Source organism: Martes martes, assembly GCF_963455335.1.
Source record: "Martes martes genome assembly, chromosome: 3".
Classification (NCBI taxonomy): domain Eukaryota; kingdom Metazoa; phylum Chordata; class Mammalia; order Carnivora; family Mustelidae; genus Martes; species Martes martes.
The window spans coordinates 160,103,255-160,125,912 of NC_137890.1; the positions used below are offsets into that span (position 1 = coordinate 160,103,255).

Here is a 22,658-nt window from a genome sequence, read left to right on the forward strand (position 1 = left end):
AGCAATCGAGGAGAAGATATAGGTAGAGTGCAATATCATACATGGTTTTTAAGAAAACTTGAGTATGGTGTATCATGCATGGTGATCAGGATGACGATGGTACATAAAGCAGTATCTTGCTTGGTAACCCGGGGCTGGAGTAGATAGAGCATGTAACATGTGTCCTGGAGGGACGAGGTGGGCATAATAGAATAGCATACATGGTCAACAGGGAAATGACATAGAGGTATTGGAGCATCATCTGTGGTTTTCAGTGAACAGAGGTACACATAGTGTACCACCAGCCCATAGTTGTCAGTAAGATGATGCAGACCAGTGTAGACTCCTAGGTGGTAAACAAGAACATGATGTACAACAAAGCATCACATATGTCATCGCAAAGATGTGTTACATGCAGCACATGTGGTATAAAGAAGATAATGCAGATTTATTACAGTGTCATGGATGGCGGTCAAGTTGATGAGGTCAACGTGGTATAGCGTAATGCGTGATTAGGGAGACGACCCAGAATATACCATTATATATAGTCATCAAGGGGATGTGAAGACCCAGTGTAACATCAGATGTGGTTGTCAAGGAGATGACGCAGACATTGTAACCTGTGGTTACCAAGAATATGATACCAACATAGTGTAATGACCAGCATCACAGAGATGAGGCAGATGTAGTGTCTCTCACAGCTGGTCATCAGGTAGATGATCTATGGTATAGAATTATACGTGTTTATCAAACAAATTAAATGTATGAACAGATGACCTACCATCGGCTGAAGCAGTTGCAATAAGTTTTCCAGTGTAATCGAAACAGCTGTCTAGAATTTCATCATCATGACCTGTTAGTGTTGCCACACATTTTCCATTTGTGGCATCCCACAGCTACAATAAAAAAAGAAGGTGACTGTGACTTCTCGTCTGAAGTGCAAAAATGGGAAGAAGTGGTCATTATGACATGCTTATGGCTTGCTGAACAACTGTGCCAAGATCATATGTATAATTTCCACATGTTCTGTTAAGTTTACCTGGATTCATGACAAGAGACCCCAGCCAACCAACTCACAAGGCACACTGGCCAAGAGAAGACCAGAGACACACATTTAGAATGGAGAGTGCAAATCTGCCACTATATTAGGAAAAATCTCAAAGTGCGTGCTTCACTGATTGGAGTGGAAATGTCCTCTTTCCATAAGAAGGTAATCAGATGATAAGAAGCTTGATCTAAAACTATAATGCTAGAGAATGAAAAGTACATTAAGATTATAATACATCACATATGTAATCAAATATTAATTCCAGAGCATAAGCTCTTAGCAACAGAAATTTAAAGGCAGGGAAACATTGTTTTGAGCCTCCTCAAGATTCACTCCAATCAAAGTTTAACAAATGAACAGAGAGACATTAAAGAAAAATAGCATGTCTTTTAAAATAAGATCTTGTGATACATTTGATTCAATTAACATGGTTTTACTGCATCATAATTCCTTTAAACCTGGGGGATCAGAAAGTTAACATTTAAAAATGCCAATTATTTATTAATTAAATCCTCATTTTACAGCACCTTTGAAATGTGGTAATGTTTCAATGACTATCTGACCCAGTAAAAAGGGCACACAGGAGAACTGTAAAGCAAAGATATTTCTTGAGCTCACCATGCACGTTTTGTCCATAGAGCCAGTTAATATCAGAGAGCAATCCCAGTTGAATAAAGCACTGCTAATCTCAGCACAATGCCCGATTAAGGTATACACCTTCCTACAAAAGGAAAGGATTCACACTGGTGAAAGTTGCCCTACTTCAGGATAAGGGCACAGATAATGATGTCAAGCCCGTTGGTGTGAGAGTCAAATTTTTGGTTTTCACAAAATAATGCTTTTGATGACAAAACAAAGATGGTTCTAGTACAGCTCAGAAACAGCCAACTAAGCTATTAATTTCATTTCAGCAAGCATATACTCACATTTGAAGCACTCAAAAATAACAACATTACTTAAGACTTCAGAAAGCCATGGCTAATAAATAATCCAGTTGGTCTGAGGTCCTGGAAGTATTCTTATACCAGACCAGTAGACCTCTTGGTAGTTCAGAAACTACCCATCAAATGCCTGAAGGACCCCTCCTTCCCCCTCATATCTTGACTGCTACCCCTGGTAATTAGCCCCTCCATCAAGACGCAAGTCCAAGGTAGAGCTTCCCAATGCAGAGTCTAATTTAGTTAACTTCTCAGCAACTAGAACCCAAAATAATTAGGAAGGAAATTGAAGTTGTTGGACTAAATTAAATTTGGAAAATTAGCCATGATTTTATTTACTCATGAGATCCATGCCTGCCATAATGACAAGCCATTGAAATCTGATTACACAGTATACAGAAGGAATAATAGCCATCCACCCAGGCTATTGCTAATATTCTCCTTTTATATTTCTGTGTGGCATTATTTGGTCAGAATTCCAAGAAAGCACACATTTATTTCTGGATCAGAAATATCACTTCTGATTAATGAATGAATTAAAAATAATGAATTAATTTATTTGGGGGGTATCCTATTTCTATAGAGTCCAAAGCACAGTTAATCGATATGAACAGCAAAGATGGTGTTCTTAACCCTCTGATCCAGATTGAAAAATCCTTAAAGACACAGAATACCTTCCAGTATCAGCTTCCCACACTGCAACAGTATGATCAAAAGATCCCGTGATGATTCTCTTTCCTGAGGTATTAAAGGACAAAGAGATGATTTCAGCGGAATGTCCCTAGAAAGAGAACGGATATTGTCATGCATTGCCCGCAGAAAAACTCTACAAAGGCACAATTCTTAGTTTAAAAGAAAATGCTAGAAAAGGCAAAACTCTATAGGTAGAAAAGAGATTAGTGGTTGGCTGGGGGGTGGTAATGGTATCTTTTGGGGGAAATTTTGAAAACTGGAGTTTGGTAAAGGTTGCACAATTCCGTAAATTTACTAAATCTGACTTATACACTTAAATCAAGTCCATTTAACTTAGTAAAACTAAATAAAACTAGGTTTTGTTTGTTTGTTTGTTTTAATGGACAGCAAGAGGGCAATATGTGGGAAATCAGAGGGCTGCTTCCACATTGTCTTGAAAACACTTTTAAAAAGGCTGTATGCAAAAAAAAAAAAAAAAAAAAAAATCTGGGGCACTTGGGTGGTTGGTTCAGTCTGTTAAGGTTAAGTGTCTGACTGTTGGTTTTGGCTCTCAGGGTCTTGACATCCAGCCCTGCATAGGGCTACCCGCTCAGCAGGGAATCTGTTTGTCTCTCTCTCTCTTTCTCTCTCTCTCTGCCCCTCCCTCTTCTTGCTCTCTTTCTGTCTCTTTAAAAAAAAAAAAAAAAAGGCTATATGCTTTATGAGTTAACAGCAGGTGATAGAAAAGTTTGTGAAATAAATTCAACTTTTAAAAAAGGATATTCTTATGCTGATTTTTAAAAAAAGATTTTAATTTGAGAGAGAGAGAGAGAGAGAGCAAGATCCAGGTAGGGAGGGGCAGAAAGAGGAGGAGAAGCAGGCTCCCCACTGTACAGGGAGCCCAACCCACAGGGCTCAACCCCAGGATCCCGAGATGGCGACCTGAGCCAAATGTACCCCCTAACTGACCGAGCCACCTAGGCGCCCCTCTTAAGATGATCTAACATAAAATAGATTAATAAGTACCTGGCCTTTGGCCTGACTTTCACTTGGTCACTGTCTAGGGCCGACGCAGCAAACATTCTGAGGCAACGGAGAGAAGCCCCTCCAGGCAGCAGACTCTGCTTGCAGTATGGCCCTTGTTTCCCGAAATATTTTAGCAAATTAACACTACTTTTTTCACTAGTGAAAATGTTCATTTATGCATCAAATTTCTGGTTGATTCCAAATGGTAGACATTAAATGTAGCTGAACATGAAAATTCCAAAGCGCACAAAACAGATGTGTGGTCTGGTGGCAGACAGGTGTGGGTGTGCCGAGGGAGACTACTGGGCGTCGGTCTGAAAGAGGAGGTAGTGAAGAGGCAGCACCCCACAGAAATGATGAGAACGAAGATCAGAAGAGTGTATATACTTACGTTAACTAAGGATGGCACTCTGAATTCAGAAAATCCCTTGGTGTTCGTTGAAAAGAGTGCTTTTTCTCTCTTTCTAGTCCATTTTGACTTTCTTAGAAAAAACTCTCCTACGAAAGGAGTCCTAATTCGGAATCCATTTATAATTTGAAAGGATAAGAATTGGGTTTCCCACCTAGCTGTTCTGACTGATTGGCACAGAGAATCACCCTATGTGTGTTCTGTTGTTTGGACTGGGGTGGGAAGAAGCAGAGGGAGCAGGTGGGAGGAAAGTGCTGGGCGCGTGGTAGTGACAGACAGAGACCCCCGTGGACATACACCACCAGCCCTTGCTCTCTGGGCAGCGCCCTTTAGCCTTTCTCCTCCTGCCACTTACCCCTTGTCATTTCAGACTTTGTAATACAGGAGGCTTCTGAGACCGGAGATAGTGGAGGACAGTGCGGACAGTTGTCGTTCTAGGGAATCTTCTGTCAAGTTTCTCCAGTTCTGCTTCTTCCAGAAAGTGTCAGCCTCCACCTCCTTGGCTTTAAGCCAGAGAGAGGGCACTAGGTTTTAAGCTGTGCTTGGTGGGACTTACAGACGGAAGCTCGTCAAAATAAAAAAGCCCAGACCTCCTCAGCTCCCTCGTCAAAGTCGTCGGGAATTGCCAACAAACCCACTGGGACGTACTTTTCATAGCAGTTTGAAAACCAATAGCTCAAAAATATCTTCTGACGTGGAGCTCATTTGTGATAAGAATACGAATAACAACAAACCCCGTCATAGGATTAGGCTAAGCAATAGCTAGGGAGAGCGCAGAGCTCTCGAAGCTGGCGGCAGGATGCACGTACCGTTAAAGTGAACACCTCCTCTCCATTCTGGATGTCCCACAGTTTGGCTGTTGTGTCCATGCTCCCAGTGGCCACGAGTGTGCTTTCAGGGTTGAAGGATAAACACACCTGAATTCCAGGAAATGGAAGAGATTTTAGAAAGAGAAGAGTTTTGAATTGTTGATTTTGTATAGAAAAGCTTCAAGAGACAACTGCCTTAGGTTCAGCCTAATTCTCTGCAGTGAAATATCAGGGTGGCCTCTGGGTGGCCTGTGTTCTGCAGGTTGAATCCTGAAGCACTCTCCTCTTAAGAGGCCTCTTTGCCCTCCTACGTCACCTAGTTCAGGCAGCGGCACGGCTTGTCACTTCCAGATGACAGGAGAGCAAGAATAAAAGTAATTCCATCCCCTTTGTGATTCATGCTCTCTGGCTCCCATCTTCCTGGATGTTCATGTCACAGTCTTTCCCAACCTGCTCCCTCACCAGCCAAGGTCTTTGGCTATCGGCTCACGGTCTCAGTTCCAAGTCCTAGGTGGCCTTCATGTGAGCCATCATTCCAGTAGCCCAGACCCATGACCCTGGACTCCCTTCCATAATCCCTCCCGCGGCCACAGCCTGGACCTCGGTGTCACTTTTCCTAGAAGATTCACTACCTGGACATCCATCTCTCAGTACAATTTCCCAATGCTTCCACTTTCGTCCTTACCAAGCCACCCACCCCCCGATATCTCCTGTCTCACTGAGACCCCTGCCTTCTCCTGGCCAACCCCCCATTCAGCTGACACCCTGGAAGCATCACTCCTTCCAGCGTCCTCAGTACCTTCACTCCTTGTCTTTCCCTGGCACTGTCCATGTCCCTAAGACTCCTGACAACTGTATCAAGCTGGCATTTCACCCAGTCGTTGGCCCTCCCTCATCCCTCAGCTTAAGAAAACTGCCCAGCAGATTACGGGTGTTGCTCGTGCGTGCCTTCTCTCCGCAGCTGTGTCCTCAGCACCATTCCCTCCTTACTTGAACGTGCCTCTGGTTCTGTCCATTCTTCCTTTCCACACTTCTGCTCCCTGTCTGTCCTCATCCCTTCCCCACAGATAACCTGGCTTTCGACTACTTCCCTGAGAAAACTCACCTGTGGGGGGAACTTCCTCACCTGGTCCTCTCTTCCTTTCCCTCCACTGTCAGGTGCAGGGGGATCCCTTCTCCCTTCTCAGACACCCTCTTCCCTGCACGCCTGCCGGAGACATGCCCACTCATTTTTCCCTACATCTATAGCGGGTGCCTCCTAATGGCCCATAAATACGTTTGAGCTATTCCCACATAAAAATAAATCCTCCCTTGACTCCATGTACCTCATTTTTAGCTACCTTTTTTCCCCTTTCATAACCAAATTCCTTGGAAAAATAGAGTACCATCATCACCGCTTGCCCATCCCCCAATATATCAACTGCGAGAACCACTCTGACTAAATGTTCGGAAGGCTCTGCTGGCCACCCCCACTGAGGCTCCCTGATGCCTGCAGTGTTGACTCCTTTCTTCTCCATATTTTCTTCCTTCTTGACAGCTTTGATGGCGCTCTGCTTTTTTTCTTTTACCTCCTATCTCTTTTTTGTATCTTTTGGAGAATTCTTCTCATCCCCAGGTGCTCAAGGCGCCATCACACTTCACCCCTTACTGACCCTTTTCCTTTCAGAAATTGCAATTCTCAGCAGTTCCCGTGGTCACCCTGATGCCTGTGACTCATGGACCCACGTCTCCTTCCCCGACCTCACGCTCAGTTCAACCCCAAAGGGCTTCTGTGAAGACATCGCATAGGCAGCTTGAATCAATCTAAGACATGCAAGTCATATGACCACAAACCTGTTTGTCCCTTTTATATAAATGGACAAGATATTTTACATAAAATGCCCTGCCGTTGTCTGAAGTTAAGGAATCACCCTGGAGCCCTTTTTCTCCTTCACGCCTCACATCTGTCTGATAACCCCTCCTACTCCCCCACTCCAGCCTCTCTCACATTCTCTTCACCTGCCTCAGGACGGGCCTCCGTTGTCTCTGCTTGCACTGCAACAAGATGGCCAGCTAGCCCCTGCTTCTGATCATACGCCATTCTGCCACACGAAGGATCTTTCCAAAGAGTAAAAATGACCATGCTATCTCCCACCTGAAAAGTCTCAACAGCATGGCATTCTCCACAGGATAAAATACAAATCCCTTAGCACAACATACGAATCAATACAATGGCCTTGCCAGCCTCCCCCACTTTGATCACGCTCACCATGTGATATGGCTTTGAATGTGGTGCAAGTGCACCAAGACATGGTACCTTTAACCCAGGCAGCTGGGCAGCACCAGGGATCCTCAGCCAGCACTTCTGACCATGGCAGCAGGCAGCTCCCTCCAACCCCCACCCAGTGTGGTGGACAGCCATATTGGCCTATTCTGTGTATGTCATGGGGGGGGGGGTGGCAAGTACTTCTCTGGCCACATGGAGTCATCTGAGGCTGAAAACACACACCACTGTTGCACATCCCCTCTGGGCATTGGCCAGTGCAGCTCTCACTGCCCAAAGAATGTGCTATCTACCTGCACAGACTTTTCTTATCATCCCCACCATCAGGATGCTCCCCTCTGTGACCACACTAACCCCCCCCCACCAACTTCTAGCACGCTACAATGCATCTCTGAACTTATTTATTGATGCCTCTACTCCCTCCAGTGAACCACAAAGTCCCTGCAGGACAAGAACCATGTGTGATTCTATTTGGTATGCCAAGCACACAGGCCAGGGCTTGACACATAGTCAATAGGTAGTAAATAATTATTGGATTGATGTTTTTGGCTGTGAAAAATATCAAAGTCTTCCTTGGAACTATATATAAAGAAAACTTTTTCAAAATTCCAAGGGAGCATGAGAATGAGGATCATGTTTTTCTCACGAATTTGGACACGTTACTTACTCTCTCTATGCCCTGGCATCTTCAACTGTAAAATGGGGAAATTTCTAGCTCTTAGAGTAGTGATGAGGTGCAACTAAGCTAATATACGTAAAGGGCTTATACATTAGCACAAAACTGTCTTTTGTGCACACTGAGTGCCATTAACAGGTCGGTTATAATTTTGCACTGCAGTATCCCCCAGTGTCTAGCAAAATATTAAACATAGCATGAGCCCTTATTGGATGAATACACCATGAATCCTAAGGATAATTATAAATTTTACTCCTAAAATAAGCAGCCTGTTTATTTTTAAATGCTATCATTTTTCCCATAGGGTGCCAATTAACTCACTAATTGTTATAGGATGTAACGCAGAATTGGCCAAGGGCAAGGTCTTCCCAAAAGCGAAAGCTATTTAGAGTAGCAAACTATTTATGCAAATTTGAGTTCTAATGATATCCAGAAAACAACCAGGCTAAATATTTCACATGATATAAAAAAGTTACTTTAAAAACTATTCTAAGAATTTTATCAACCCTCATTAAGTCAGTCCTTTAAAAGCAAGTCACTGAAAAAGAAAAAGTGAGGTTGGATATGGTATTCGAATGCAATTATCACTTTGCACATCTTCTTAGTCAATGTAGGCTATGGGTCTTTGACAACTGTAAGATATAAAAACTCAAATAGTTTAGAAATTACTTTAATGCCTCCATATAAAATATATACAAACTGAAAATACCGGATATAATTGGAAAATTATTCATGAAGGTAGAACCACTCTTTGTGTAATGGATTACTAAAAAGAAATAAAAACGATGCATTGATGTAGGTCCATCAGTTGTAACAAATGTACAGGTTTGGTGGGGGTTGTTGATAATGGGATGTGTCTGGGGCAGGGCAGAGAATATATGGGAAACCACTATATCTTCTACTCAGTTTTGCTGTGAATCTAAAACTGCTCTAAAATATAAAGTCTAGGGTGCCTGGGCAGCTCAGTGGGTTAAGCCGCTGCCTTCGGCTCAGGTCATGATCTCAGGGTCCTGGGATTGAGTCCCACATTGGGCTCCCTGCTCAGCAGGGAGCCTGCTTCCCTCTCTCTCTCTGCCTGCCTCTCTGTCTACTGTGATCTCTCTCTGTCAAATAAATAAATAAAATCTTTAAAAAATAAAAATAAAAATAAAATAAAATATAAAGTCTATTAAAAAAAGAAAAGAAAAGGAAGGAAGGAAGGAAGGAAGAAAGAAAATGCAATAAAATAAATATACTCACTATTTCTGCTGTGTGACCCCTGAAGGTATGGTAACATTTTCCTGTTTCTACACTCCATAGCTTACAAGTCTTATCGAAGGACCCAGTGGCAATTTTGTCACTAAGATTTAAAAAAAAAAAATGGATTTTGAAAAAAAAATTCAAGCACATTATATCATACACTGAATTAAGACAAGAGATATTAATACATGGGTTTATCTACTCAGGAATTTACTTTGTTTTTAAAACAAAAAGCAATCTGGCATTTGTTTCAGTGGACAACAAAATTAAGGTCTAATTTTTCAATAGTATCAGTTTATATGTTTACACTTGATCTTAGCCAAAAGGCCGAGAAGCGATCAGTTTATATGTTTAATTTTAAATATTTTACATTAAAATATTGCATTAAAAAGTAATAAATTTATGTTTGGGATTACAATAAGCTTTTAAATTAGCAAAATTAATATGGTACAAAATTTAGTTTAGAAAATTCTTAACAAATGGAAATAAATAATGTATGAGTTGCAGGGACACGAAAAAATTCCATTAGCAGGTCTACTGGCAAGGATAATGTTGAATTTAAAAAAAGAAGAATGAAAATATATAAATAATTTAATTTATACCATATGACTAGATAAGGTTTTGAGAACTTAGTGTCTCCTTGGGAAAATAATGCTAATATTACTCTAATTGTAAGGTCTTTGAACAAGAGTGAGGGTCTAGAGAGGAAATATGGTGAAGACCAGTACCCTGCAAACAAGGGAGCAGGGTTATTATCAACAACCAACAGGTAAGAGTAGGTTGACCTGTTTGGCTTTCATCATAGAACTAAATCTTTTCCTTTACCATTGACTCCTATCTTTTATAGCAAGTCGTCCAAATGTTCATCCAACTGGGTCATCAATTACAATGCAGGTTCACCATTCAAAAGTGTGAAGTGTCTTAAGACCCAAAATACATATCCTAAAGTAAATTCTATGTGCTTGGCACAGTTGCAGAATTCATATTTTGTCCAAACTAACACCAACGCCCTGTATATCTCCTTTGTTCTCAGGCCACCCACATAGTGTTTCTGTGGTCTCTGATGCTAAAGGAAATGAGGGGGGTGCCTGGGTGGCTCAGTGGGTTAAGCATCTGCCTTCAGCTCAGGTCATGATCTCAGGGTCCTGGGATCGAGCCCTGCATCGGGCTCTCTGCTCAACAGGGAGCCTGCTTCCCCCTCTCTCTCTGCCTGCCTCTCTGCCTACTTGTGATCTCTCTCTGTCAAATAAATAAATAAAATCTTTAAAAAAGAATAAAATAAAAAATAAAATAATTGAGGTCCTTTCTATCCATGCTCCAGGGACTTTTTTTTTCTGGAGAACACCCACCCAACCCACCTAGAGCTTCCTTACACTAAAGGCTGGTTGTCAACCCAAAGTCTGCACTGGCTCTCTCTCCATCCAGTCTAGGCACTCCTCATCAGCTGCTGATGTCCACCAACTTCTGCTCAGACACGCTGAGAGCCCTGTGTGCTCTTTTCCTGCTCCTTTCCTCCATTTCCCATCCCTCCTGCCCCTCAAACATATTGTCTCAAGTGCTGTTGTTTCTCAATTAATTCCTGTTTGGTCACACACTGCTCTATATCCATATGCCTCTACATGAGAAAAGATAATACTGATTACATATTTTTTTAAAATTACTTCATTGAATCAAAGCTTACTCCTGACCTAATATATAGAACACATAAACACTAAACTGGCTGAAGTTCATCTCTTTCTCTCTCTCTCTCTCTCTCTCTCACACACACACACACTCCCTCTCATTCTTTGGTGGTTGTCTAGAACTCATTCTGCTGAAACCCCAATGCCCCAAAAATGCCCTGGAAAATGCTGCTTTAATCTATACATAAACCATTGAATTATATAACTGAACAAAACAGTTTTTCATCAGGGGGTCTTGGTAGAATCCAATAAAAGGACCAAAAGGTGAAGGTTTCCTGACCTCTCTATCCCCCCCAAAAACTTTGTTCTCAGATAGGCATGAAAAATATCATATCTTTTAAGTAGACTTTATGTAATATGGTAATATGTAGTAGAGACTATACTTTTAAAGTGCTTTAAATAACATTGCAATTAAAATAGAAATTATACTAGAAGTAAAACATGATCACTTATGATTTCAATAAAATCTTTCTCTCCCACAGGTTGGTGAAATAAGGTATTATAAAAATTATCATTCCCTACAATGTAAAACTGCATCACATCATAGTTAAGTTTTTGGTAATGCAATTGGAATATTTAATCATTTTAATGTACCAATTAGGTTTGACTGTGCCATCACAATTAATGTTTTAAAAGTGTGTTACATTTTAAAGAGATGTAATGACATTAGCAACCTACGTATCAAGTTTTTAATATTTACAGTATAAAATTCGACTCTAAGTGCATCAAATTTTTATAAAATTCCCTTTTATTGCCTGTGCCACTATCTTACACTGCTTTCATCATCTCCTTCATCATCTACCACTTTATCTGCCTCCAACCAATCTTCTTGCCTCCTGTTTCTTCCCACTCCAAACCCTCTGGCCCCTTGTCTCTGCCATAACAGCCCTCCTGAATAACACTTTCATTGAGTCCCTCTTTTGTTCACAAAATTTTCATCACAACTCCGTCCTCCAGACCAGAGTCCGAACTACACAGAACACTACGATCTTGACCACTGTTGTTTCTCACCAGAAAATGTCCACTAGAGAGCCAGGGGCACTGGGCGAGCCCGACGAAGTCCTACCCTAACCTCCAGATCTACAAGGTGCCCTCACCCAGGATGTCCTCCCCCTTCCCTCTGTCTTCCACCTTCCATGCCTCTGCTTGAGCCTCACATCATCTTGAAAGCCTCTACCAGGAGAAATCACATGGATCTTTCTCTTCTTAACTTTTAAACAATTTGCTGTTTTTTTTCTAGTCATCATAATACCTATATTTATTGAAACAGCATGGTGAATGGAAAAAGTTGGTAAGTCATCCAGAAAAAGACACACATTAAAACTTTTTACTCAAATATGCAAGGCCAACGCCTTTTCTTTGGCTAACTAGAGCTCATTAAGTGCTCTACCACTTCCAATTCTTTTCTTAAAAATGGGATGAGAATGTAAACATACGTGCAGAACAATCTGAATGCAAAGGTTTTCTAAATGTTTCAATGTGCTTTCTAATTTTTGCATTGATATCATCTACAACTTCATTCGGTAGTAATTTTTCCAAGATTTGCCTTATCTATGTTTTCACAAAAAACCAACAGCTTTATTTTCATAGTCATATTTCATTAGTTTAAGCAATGCTCAAATAAATACCATAATTACAATTGAAAGCACAGCCAACATAAGCTGACTGATGGGCAAACACAACTAACTCTTGGTAGGTTGCCTAACCAGTGGGACAAGAAGCTGGGCATACCAGTGGGTGGCGCAGTTGTTGCAAGCATTCAGGGAGCAGAAGGCGAGCTAGAGAACTAAGTTAATCTGTTGAATCAGGTAACTAGAGGTTGGTTGAAAATGCAATTATATTTTGTACTGTTATGTATCATGTTACTGTACACATTTTTTCCCTGCTAAAGATGGTAAGTTAACTTTTAAACAAGGCAAACCATGCTATGTGGGTATGTCAGAGTCTCCACATGCCATTGCGATAACCACCAGTAGGAACTGCCTGTCAGAGAACTCTGAAGGGAAGGGACTGAGCTCTGCTTGAACTTGGACTCTCGCTCTCCTGTTTACTATGTGATCCTGGGAAGGGTACTTGAACTTTATACACTTTATATGAGAACAGTAATTCCTGTCCCCAAACCCCTTAAAGCACTGGAGAAGGTATTTAGAAGGCTTTCAATGCACACATGAGGCATTTGGCAAATTTTAGTTCTTTTTCCATGGAGGGAGAGAGAGAAGAATAAACAAATTAATGGATTAATAAGACATAAGTGAATGAGGGAATGTCTCTGTACCCGTATGGATTGTTGAATGCTATGGCATAGACCACATTCCTGTGGCCCTCCAGGGTGTGAAGTTCCTCTCCAGATGCAGTGTCCCAGACTTTACATGTCCGATCATAGCTTCCTGTGATAAAGCTAACACAAGGAATATAAATGAATCACAAAGCGACAATAGCAGGGTGTTTATCCTCATTTATTTTTTTACCTGCAATATTGTAAGCCCATTTATCTTGGTTTTTACAATGGAAATTGCGGATGCAGAACAGATGAATTGGGAACAATATCTAAATCCTTTGATTAGAAACTTTCTGATTATCCCTAACTCAAAAAGGAGTCACTAAATAAAGAATAATCCTGCCAGGGGTGCCTGGGTGGCTCAGTTGGTTAAGCCTCTGCCTTCGGCTCAGGTCATGATCCCAGTGTTCTGGGGTTCAGCTCTGCATAGGGCTCTCTGCTCAGCAGGGAGCCTGCTTCTCCCTCTCCCACTCACCCTGCTTGTGTTCCCTTTCACTGTCTCTCTCTCTGTGTCAAATAAATAAATAAAACCTTTTAAAAAAGAATAATCATTTTTATAAATAATGAATAACTGAAGCATTAATCATAACGTTTTCTGAAATTCTAACATATTTCCATAAACAGCATCATTCTTCCCATTGGTCAAACCACAAAATATGAGCACCATCTTTGATTCCTTTAAGTCCCTCACATCCCACACACACTCTATTGGTAAATCCTGTTAGCCCAATCTCAAAATACATCCCTAGTGTGGCTTCTTCTCACCAGGCTCCATTGCCTCCTTGTCTTGCCTCAACAAATGAAGCCGTCTTCTAATGGGTCTTGACTGGTACTTGGTCCTTACAAGTCTGTTTTCCACACTGAAATTGGAGTTATTTTTTTTTAACCTTCCTTAGATGGCTTCCTAGCAATCTAGAGGAAAATCCAAACTTCTGCTCATGGCCCATAAGGCCCACAGTACTGGCCATCTCTGGGACTTCAACTTTGCCCCAAAGCACACCCTGAGCTGCCATGTTGGTTTTTTTACTTGTCTCTGAAGAACTCATTTTTGTTTTTCTTTTTTTACACATGCTATTCTTCCACCCATCTGGTTTACTGCTGTAGACCCCATGACCTGGAACATGACTGGCACACTAGTAAGTGTTCAGTGAACATTTGCTTAAGATTTGCAATCCTTTTACATGACTATCCTACTACAGGAATAATTAGCATGTTGGCCTCTCAAATTTTAAAGTAAAATAATAGTATCTCAGTTATTCCTTAAATATTCCATTAGGAAATATACTTCCCCGACACAGAAAAAAAATGCACAAAATTAGAAAGCCAGTCTCTATGTCAAATGATAATGATAAAAGTTGAACACAAATCCTGACATTGAAACTCAAATAAATGAAAGGGCTGACAAGACAGTGTATCTCTGATTCCTCTCTAGGCATCTCCTCACAGCTTCTTCAGGGATGTAAATTAGTACATTCGTGATGGAAGACAGGATGGTGGTTCCAAAAAAAATTAAAAATAGAACTACCATATGATCCAGCAATCTTGCTTCTGGATGCATATCCAAAAAATGAAATCAGAATCTCATAGAGCTATCTGAACCCTCATGTTCTTTGCAGCATTGTTCACAGTAGCCAAGATATGGAAACAACATAAATGTCCATCAAGAAATGAATGGAATATTATTCAGCCATGAGAAAGAAGGAAATGCTGCCATTTACTACAACGTGGATGAACTTAGAGGACATTATGCTGAATAAAATAAGCCAGACACAGAAAGACAAATATTGTCTGATCTCACTTAATATGTGGAATCTAAAAAAAAAAGTCAAATTCACAGAAGCATAGAATAGAACAGTAGTCACCAGGGGCGGGGAGTGGGAGAAATGGAGACGCATTGGTCAAAGGGTATAACGTTGCAGTTATGTGGGATGAATAAGGCTAGAGATGCAATGCACAGGCATAAAGACTGTAGTTAATAATACTGGATTGAATACTGGAAAGATGCTAAAAGAATACATTTCAAGTGCATCCTTCACACACACAAAAAAGTGGTAACTGTGAAGAGATAATGTTAGTTAGCTCAACTGTAACAATCACTTTACTATGTATATGTATGTCAAATTATGTCACCTTAAATATCTACAAGTTTAATTTAAAAAAAGAAATTTCTATTCCTTGGTTGTTAAAAATTAGAAATAAAGACTAGAAATGGAAATATAGAAATAAAGAGGTGGCACACAGAGGATTCTCAGGGCAGAGAAACTGCTCTGTGTGATGTCTTAATGGGGGATCCCTGTCATTACACATTCATCAACCCCTAGAATGTACGTACGAAAGCAAGAGTGACCCCTAATGCAAACTATGAGCTTTGAGTGATAATGATGAGTTTGTCAATGTAGGGCCAGCAAAGAGGGAATCTGAGGGTGTTTGGGGGCCAGGTGTGTATGGCAAATCTCTGTACATTTGCTCAATTTTGCTATAAACCTAAACCGCTATAAAAAATATTCTAATAATTTCTTTAATAAATTTTTTTCATTTAAAAATTTTAAAATTTTAGAGGCACCTGGGTGGCTCAGTTGGTTAACCATCATCTACCTTCAACTCAAGTAATTATCTGGGGTCCTGGAACTAATCCTTACATCAGGCTTCTCACTCGGGAGTCTGCTTATCCTTCTCCTTCTGCCCCTCCTGCCCCCCAACTCTGCTCGTGCTCTCTCTCTTGCTGTCTCCCAAATAAATAAATAAAATAGTCAAATAAACTAAAGTTTTTAAATTTTAAATAAATAAATTTGAGAAACTTACCATGAGCCTGATTTATTAAGTGCAACATTAGTCAATGGCAGTATATGTGCTCTGAGAACCTTCAATGAAAGAAATCACAATTTGTTTTAAACTGAAAAAAATTAAGTTTAACTCATTAATTTTAACTTCAAACTAATGAAGACATTCAAGTTTGTCTTAATTATAAATAAACGGACAATAGTCTGAACAAATAAGAAATCTGAAATATCTGAAATATCTGAAATCTGAAATATTTGAACAAATAAGAAAAAAATACATTGTGTCTTCTACCATTAAGACCATTAAGACATTTGATAGTTACAAATAATTGCAAAAACATAATTAAATCTGTGTTTTCCATGAATTTGATTTTAAGATAAATTACTGATATTAAATAAGATATCAAATAGCACTAATTTATAATATTTTCTTTTAAATACTTCACATGGGGGCCCCTGGTGGCTCAGTGGTTTAGCATCTGCCTTGGGCTCAGGTCATGGTCCCAGGGTCCAGGAGTCCTGGGATCAAGTCCTGGATTGGGCTCCCCGCTCAGCGAGAAGCTTGCTTCTCTCTCTCCCACTCCCCCAGCTTGTGTTTCCTCTCTCTCTATGTCCCTTCCTGCCAACCAAATAATTAAAATATTAAAAAAAAAAAGAAAAGAAGTAAATAAATACTGCACAAGGTTTTGAAAATATGCATGAATAGTATATAGAGAAAATACACCAAATATGTTTTAGATATAGATTTTACAATTTGTTATTACTTTTGGACTCCTAAACTCCTCTAGAGTCAGGATATGTATTATTTTATTTATCTTTCAATTTCTACAATTGTCAAGCACATGGTGGATGCTTAATATTTATCGAATGAACATACATAAATTGGATAGTCTGTTTATAGATAAAGTGATTGCCAAGGCTGGGCCAGACCCAGTTATTTCTACTGCAGGAGTATAATTATTAATACTGTCCCCTTTCCCTATCAAAAATATTCCCTTTGGAGGATAAATTACAAGGTCCTGTGAGTTATAGAGCTCATATTTGAAGTTAAATAGTGCCACCTGCTGGAAGAAAGCGGTATCATAAGAATAATTTCTTAATCTTTCAATAATACAGTGAAGGGATGACTACAAAAGATTGAATATTTTCTTTCAGATAGAATATGTCAATTATCTAAATAATAATTAAATTTTCTTATAGTTTTATTTAAATCATAAAAATAAAATCAGTGTAATAGGAAGCAATACTAGAATAAACTATTAAATATTGTTAAATAAATAAGAAAAACTAAAAATGTCCTGAATAATTGACTATATATATTTTTTTTAAGATTTTATTTATTTATTTGAGAGAGAGAGTGAGAGAGAGCATGAGCAAGGAGAAGGTCAGAGGGAGCAGACTCCCCGTGGAGCTGGGAGCCTGATGCGGGACTCGATCCCCCCACTCCGGGATCATGACCTGAGCCGAATGCAGTCATCCAACCAACTGAGCCACCCAGGCGTCCCTAATTGACTATATTTGTGATATTTTTACTTTAACCAGCAAAAGCTGATTAGAAAAAGATAGGTACAATTGCACTGCATTTAAATTATTATAGAAATCATATCAATAAATAATTTACTGAAATATAGTTTAGTTCACATGGAAGCAGAAAATATTAAGTTATTGATGTACTGTGAAATACAACTTCTAGGTATTAGTCCAACTGGAAAAAAATTTAATTCTTCAATAACTTAAGACAACCTTAATGGTCATCCTTTAAGTTTAACACTGTAAAGAACAGCCAAGCTTACTAAAAATCTTTCTTTAACTTCTCAAGAAATAAATGTTAGAATTTCATTCAGTCAGTCAATAAACAAATATTTGTTGAGACTTAGTCTTAGCAAATATATCTGAGGCACAGAGGGAAAGAGAAAATATAATCTGTATTTTGTCTCAAACTGGTAGGATACCAACTAATTCATTGAAGTTCTTCTATTTAGCTTTTTAAAATACTCATTACCTTAAAAAGATAAAATTTGTGGTTGCTGTGCTGTCTGAGTTTATCTTGTAACCTCTGTATTAAAAGCTTTACTTGATCTGATCGTGAAGCTGTGATTAGAGGCTCTGCTTTTTGTATTTCTTCTACTAAGGCATTGACATCAGAGCTGAAATTCACACACACAAAAAAAAGTGTTACTTTTTTTTCTATGCCAAAATTTGCATAGACATGCATTGCAGGAAGAATTGCATGGTGTTATGAAGCACATCTATAAAAAGTCAAAACACCATAGCTTTATTAGGAGATTTCGGGGAGGGGGGCGATACAAATCATTAAAATCAAGCCTGCAGAAAAGTGGCTCAGGTTCTTTAGAATGTCACGAACCGCATCTTCTCCTGTGGAAAGTGTGCAAGAATTATGATTTGCTCACCTGAGAAGCCCAAGTGCATACTGGCTCTGCAAATGAGCTCTTTATTTTCTTCCTGGGTTTGTTTGTTTTTTTTTTTGTTGTTGTTGTTGTTGTTGTTGTTTTTTGTCTCTTTAATGAACCCGTACAGAATGGTCCTGGTACCATTATATTTTGTACCTTATATACTCTCTTGTTTAAACAACCCCCTAATTTAATGCTTTTTTTTTTTAAGATTTTATTTATTTATTTGACAGACAGAGATCACAAGGAGGCAGAGAGGCAGACAGAGAGAGAGGAAAGGAAGCAGGCTCCCCGCCGAGCAGAGATCCCGATGCAGGGCTCCATCCCAGGACGCTGGGATCATGACCTGAGCTGAAAGCAGAGGCTTTAACCCACTGAGCCACCCAGACACCCCTAATTTTATGCTTTTATCATAATTACTTGAGGGATGAAGAAACTGAGGTTTGGAAAGGTTAAGTTTTAAATATTTTTTTAAGGAAAGAGAAAGTACCTAACCAAAAATGGACATTCAAAGAATGATGATGATTAATATTTCATAGGGACTATAGCATCATTCTCAAAAAAAAAAAAAAAGTTGCTCTGAGAAGTATGAATTCAACTTTCCCCCAATATTCAAATAACTTATGGCAATGCTGATTAATTTTGCTAGTCTGGAATAATTGTTCAAGACAAAGAATAATGTCTATAAACCACGAAGCAACCAAAATAGGTCATTTTGGCTCCTCATGCCGAATTCTGCTTCATTAGCTGTCTGTCGCAGATGTCACTTCTCAATAACCCACCTACCTCTCCTACCTCTGTCTCAACAACTGCTTCTCAGAAATGCAAACTCAGATAAGCAAGCCTCTCCTCTTCATAAATAAACAGTTCCTGAGCTCCCATCCACGTAAGGGACTGAGCTGGAAGACTAGTCATCCCACTAACATTTACCCTACTATTGCTTAGGCCCTGGGAGGGTAAAAGACACAGTCCCAGCTCTCAGGAAGTACAATGTATCAGAATCAGAATGAATATTTAGAACAGAAATGAATCAGAGGCAGTTTATAATGATGACTTTGATAAATTCCAAGAGAGTCAGTTGTCCAAGGGCTTATAGTTTCCTAAGAATTAAGATGATAATGTCTCTTGGAGAGGTTTCCAACCATTGTTATAAATCAAAACAGATTTCCCAGCAAGATCTAAATTCACCAAATATTCACCAGATGTACAGATATTTAATCTGTACATCCCAAGCCTGTGGAATTCTAATTGTTCTTTTCCAATATAGTAACTCTAGAATGTCCCCTATGGTGCAAATATTTTTATGTGCAGAATTCTTCTAAATTCTTGAGAACCAGAAGTAACATCTGTACTTTTTTTTTTTTTACTTGACATTTATGTAATACAAAGCATGACTATCGCATCCTAAGGACCTACACCTTTTTAAATATAAAATCTGTATTTTTCTGCCTCTGTAGCTGAAAGTTATTCTCTCATATAAACATTAATCTGTGCCACTCACATGACGTCCCACCCAGTACAAGTTGTTTCTCAAACTGGAAAACACATTCACTGAGGTCGGGATTAAGATTTTTTATAGCTTCTCATTGACCCTAACCTAGAGCTTTGCATGTAGAAGGTGCAGATAACTTCATTACAGACTCAATAAATGAATGTCTAACAAAGGAACTTTCTACACTGGCATAATCAGTAACATATGCCAGTTACAAAAATAACTGACAATCCTGACTTGATCTTAGACCTTGTCTTCCCCGAAAATAGATAAAACAATGACTTCTACATGAAATTCAATGGCATTATCTTTGCCACTATTTATTCTTTGGTTAAACAATAAACAATTGAGTACCTTCTTTGTGTGGTCACTTGGAACAAGAAGAGGACTCAACGTAAACCGTCACCACACGAGCCACTCCCTGTCCTCACCCTCAGACAAGCTCCAGACCTCTCTGGTGGCCACAGTTCTGAGAAGCCATGTTGTTTGGGCTCATTTCAAAACTCGAGAGCAGCTCATCTGCTATTTAACTACAGTTATGTGAGAGGTCCCTTGGCTATCAGTTTCTGTTCCCCTCCCAGATAATCATGACAAAGGAGAAGGACAGTCACAATGGGAAATCCCTTATTTCTCTGGGTCACCAACTCTGAAACAGGTATCATGGTATTTTTGGTCTATTTGAAAATTTTCTCCCACTCAAACTCTCTTTACTTTATCTGAACATGGGTTTCTGCAGGATAATCACTAATCTGATTCTGTCTCTCAAAGTGGAGTTTTGCCTAGGATTGATTTCTTTATTTTTTCCCTTTCTTTCTCTCTTTTTTTCCTCTCGCTCTCTCTTTCTTTCTTTCTTTTTTTTTTTTTAGTTTTGCATAGGATTTCCTAAAGAGAACGAATTCTGGGCAGTATGATCTCATAAGAGGATTTCCTAACTCTGCCCCATGACAATTAATGAGGAGGATGGAATGCAATCAGTCCTGTGATCTGTTTATCTACCAGGAAAGTAACAGGCTCCATTGTCTTCTTAAAATTACAATAACCAGTATTCCTCAAAAATGTTAAGGTCATCAAAAAGAAGGGAAGTCTGAGAGATCATTCACCAAGAGGAGCCTGAGGAGACTTGACAATGAAATGTAATGTGGTATTTTGGAAAAGAAAGAGATAATAGGAAAAAAACAAAAAACAAGGAAAATTGAATAAGATATGGTCTTTTGTTAGCAAGAATGTTTCAGTACTGGTTCACTAATTAGGACCAATGTACCGCACGAATGTATGATGTTAATAATAGGGGATGCAGGGCATGGGGTATGTGGGAACTCCTGTACTCACAGTTTTCTAAAACTATTCTAAACAAAAAGATTAAAAACAATAAAAACAGGTCTATTTAGGGCAAAAAAAAAGGGCAGACTGACTATCCTTTTCCCATGTCCTCCCCACCCAGCAAGACATTCACGTGGAACTCACTGAAGCAAGCAGGAATTAATACAGCACCACTAGAACATTGTTCTAGCAATCTGAGTTCATGCAGCTCATCCACACATCATCCTGGGTCAGTGTTTTCCAGTAAAAAAAAAAAAATCTGGATACGAAACCCAGGTTGCACTGAGTAGCTAGTTTACCTGGAACTGAGGTTGAGCAAATCTATGGATTTGGTCCTCAATTCTCCACTCTTTTCATATTCCAACATAATTCCTATAAAAATAAACAAACATGTTATAAACCACTTAGGATGACAACAATGTCAAAAGTTAATCTACTTTGCCATCATTTTTTTATTTGTTTTTTTAATTTTTAGAATTTCTCTGCATAAAACATGTGCAGTGATGTCTGATTCTAAAACAAGATAGTGTGAACTCACTTTTTCCTAGTGCTTCCTCTAAATACAGCTACACACCCTTGAAATTACTCAACAGGCAATGTTAAAATAATTGAAGGTTGGATAGAGGGTAGACTGGCTAGAGGTCTCAGGACTTGAGCAATGACAGTGTGATGAGTTCCCTGGATTTTCTATTTATCTCCTATATACCCCTGAACTGGAAACCAGAGCAACTTGCTGCCTGGAACCACCAAAAAGTATAGACAACAAAAACCAAGCAATAGCAAAGTTTGCTCTCTGTGGTCAAAGGACCAGACAAAGGGAAGTCAGACAAAGAACTAATGGGGAACCCTAAACACTGCTCCATAACCAGGGCTCCTTAGGCAGTCTGATCCCCCAGTGGAAAGAAACCCTGTCCCAGTCCCCCCGCAAAGCTGGGCACCAGCAGTAATCTGATCTGTCTGCAGCAGCTTGGCCACAAAGACCCAGGCCTCCTCAACATCCTCAGCTGGGGCCCCAGGGGGCTATCCAATCTGTCTAGCAGCCACTGGGAAGTCCCAGGATCACTCAAAACCCATTTCACAACCAAGTCATTAGTGGTCAGCCTCATCCACCCTCAGAAGGGACAACAATGAAGTCCTGGGATATCCTGGACCCCACTCTACAACCAGGTACTGAAACGGTTTCAACCAATGGTGTCACCAGGACTAGAGTCTTGTTCCCCACACTGTTCTGGAAGGTTATTCAGTGAGAGCAGGCATATTGGGAATTACTTCTACCCTGCAGGTGGCACCAGCTGGAACTGAGCCGGAGACTTTGCAGCACCAGAAAAATGAAGCAGACCAGAATAACATTGCAAGGGCTCATAAACTTAAGCTGCCATTGGAACTGAAGCCCACAAAGGAGACAGAACCTCTACGCTAAATCTAAACATGGTGACAGGCCTGTCAAAGTAGATTCAGATAGGATCAAGAGTCTCCTAACATAAGAAGCAAAATGTCCAGGATACAATAAACAGGAAAGACAATCACTAGACCCCAATACCCAGGATATAATTAAAAAACCACCCATCACACCAAGAACCAGAGAAAGATGATCAACAAACATGAATATGGAGGTGAATCTGATGCTGGGATTATC

General features: G+C 39.7%; 1 protein-coding gene across 2 annotated transcripts in view; it reads right to left on the minus strand.

Moving 5' to 3' along the window:
* Window positions 1–22,658, minus strand: part of DAW1 (dynein assembly factor with WD repeats 1) — a gene marked incomplete at both ends in the record, with an annotated part of 41,795 nt that overhangs the window by 10,232 nt on the left and 8,905 nt on the right. The window contains 9 exons of one of the 2 annotated variants that reach the window (XM_080799356.1): window positions 761–875; window positions 1,646–1,748; window positions 2,640–2,746; window positions 4,882–4,989; window positions 9,060–9,159; window positions 13,017–13,139; window positions 15,822–15,880; window positions 17,802–17,946; window positions 21,322–21,394. In XM_080799356.1, coding sequence (XP_080655482.1) covers window positions 761–875; window positions 1,646–1,748; window positions 2,640–2,746; window positions 4,882–4,989; window positions 9,060–9,159; window positions 13,017–13,139; window positions 15,822–15,880; window positions 17,802–17,946; window positions 21,322–21,394 — 933 coding nt within the window. The remainder of the gene's footprint in view (window positions 1–760; window positions 876–1,645; window positions 1,749–2,639; window positions 2,747–4,881; window positions 4,990–9,059; window positions 9,160–13,016; window positions 13,140–15,821; window positions 15,881–17,801; window positions 17,947–21,321; window positions 21,395–22,658) is intronic. The other variant, XM_080799355.1, reaches the window with a different exon arrangement.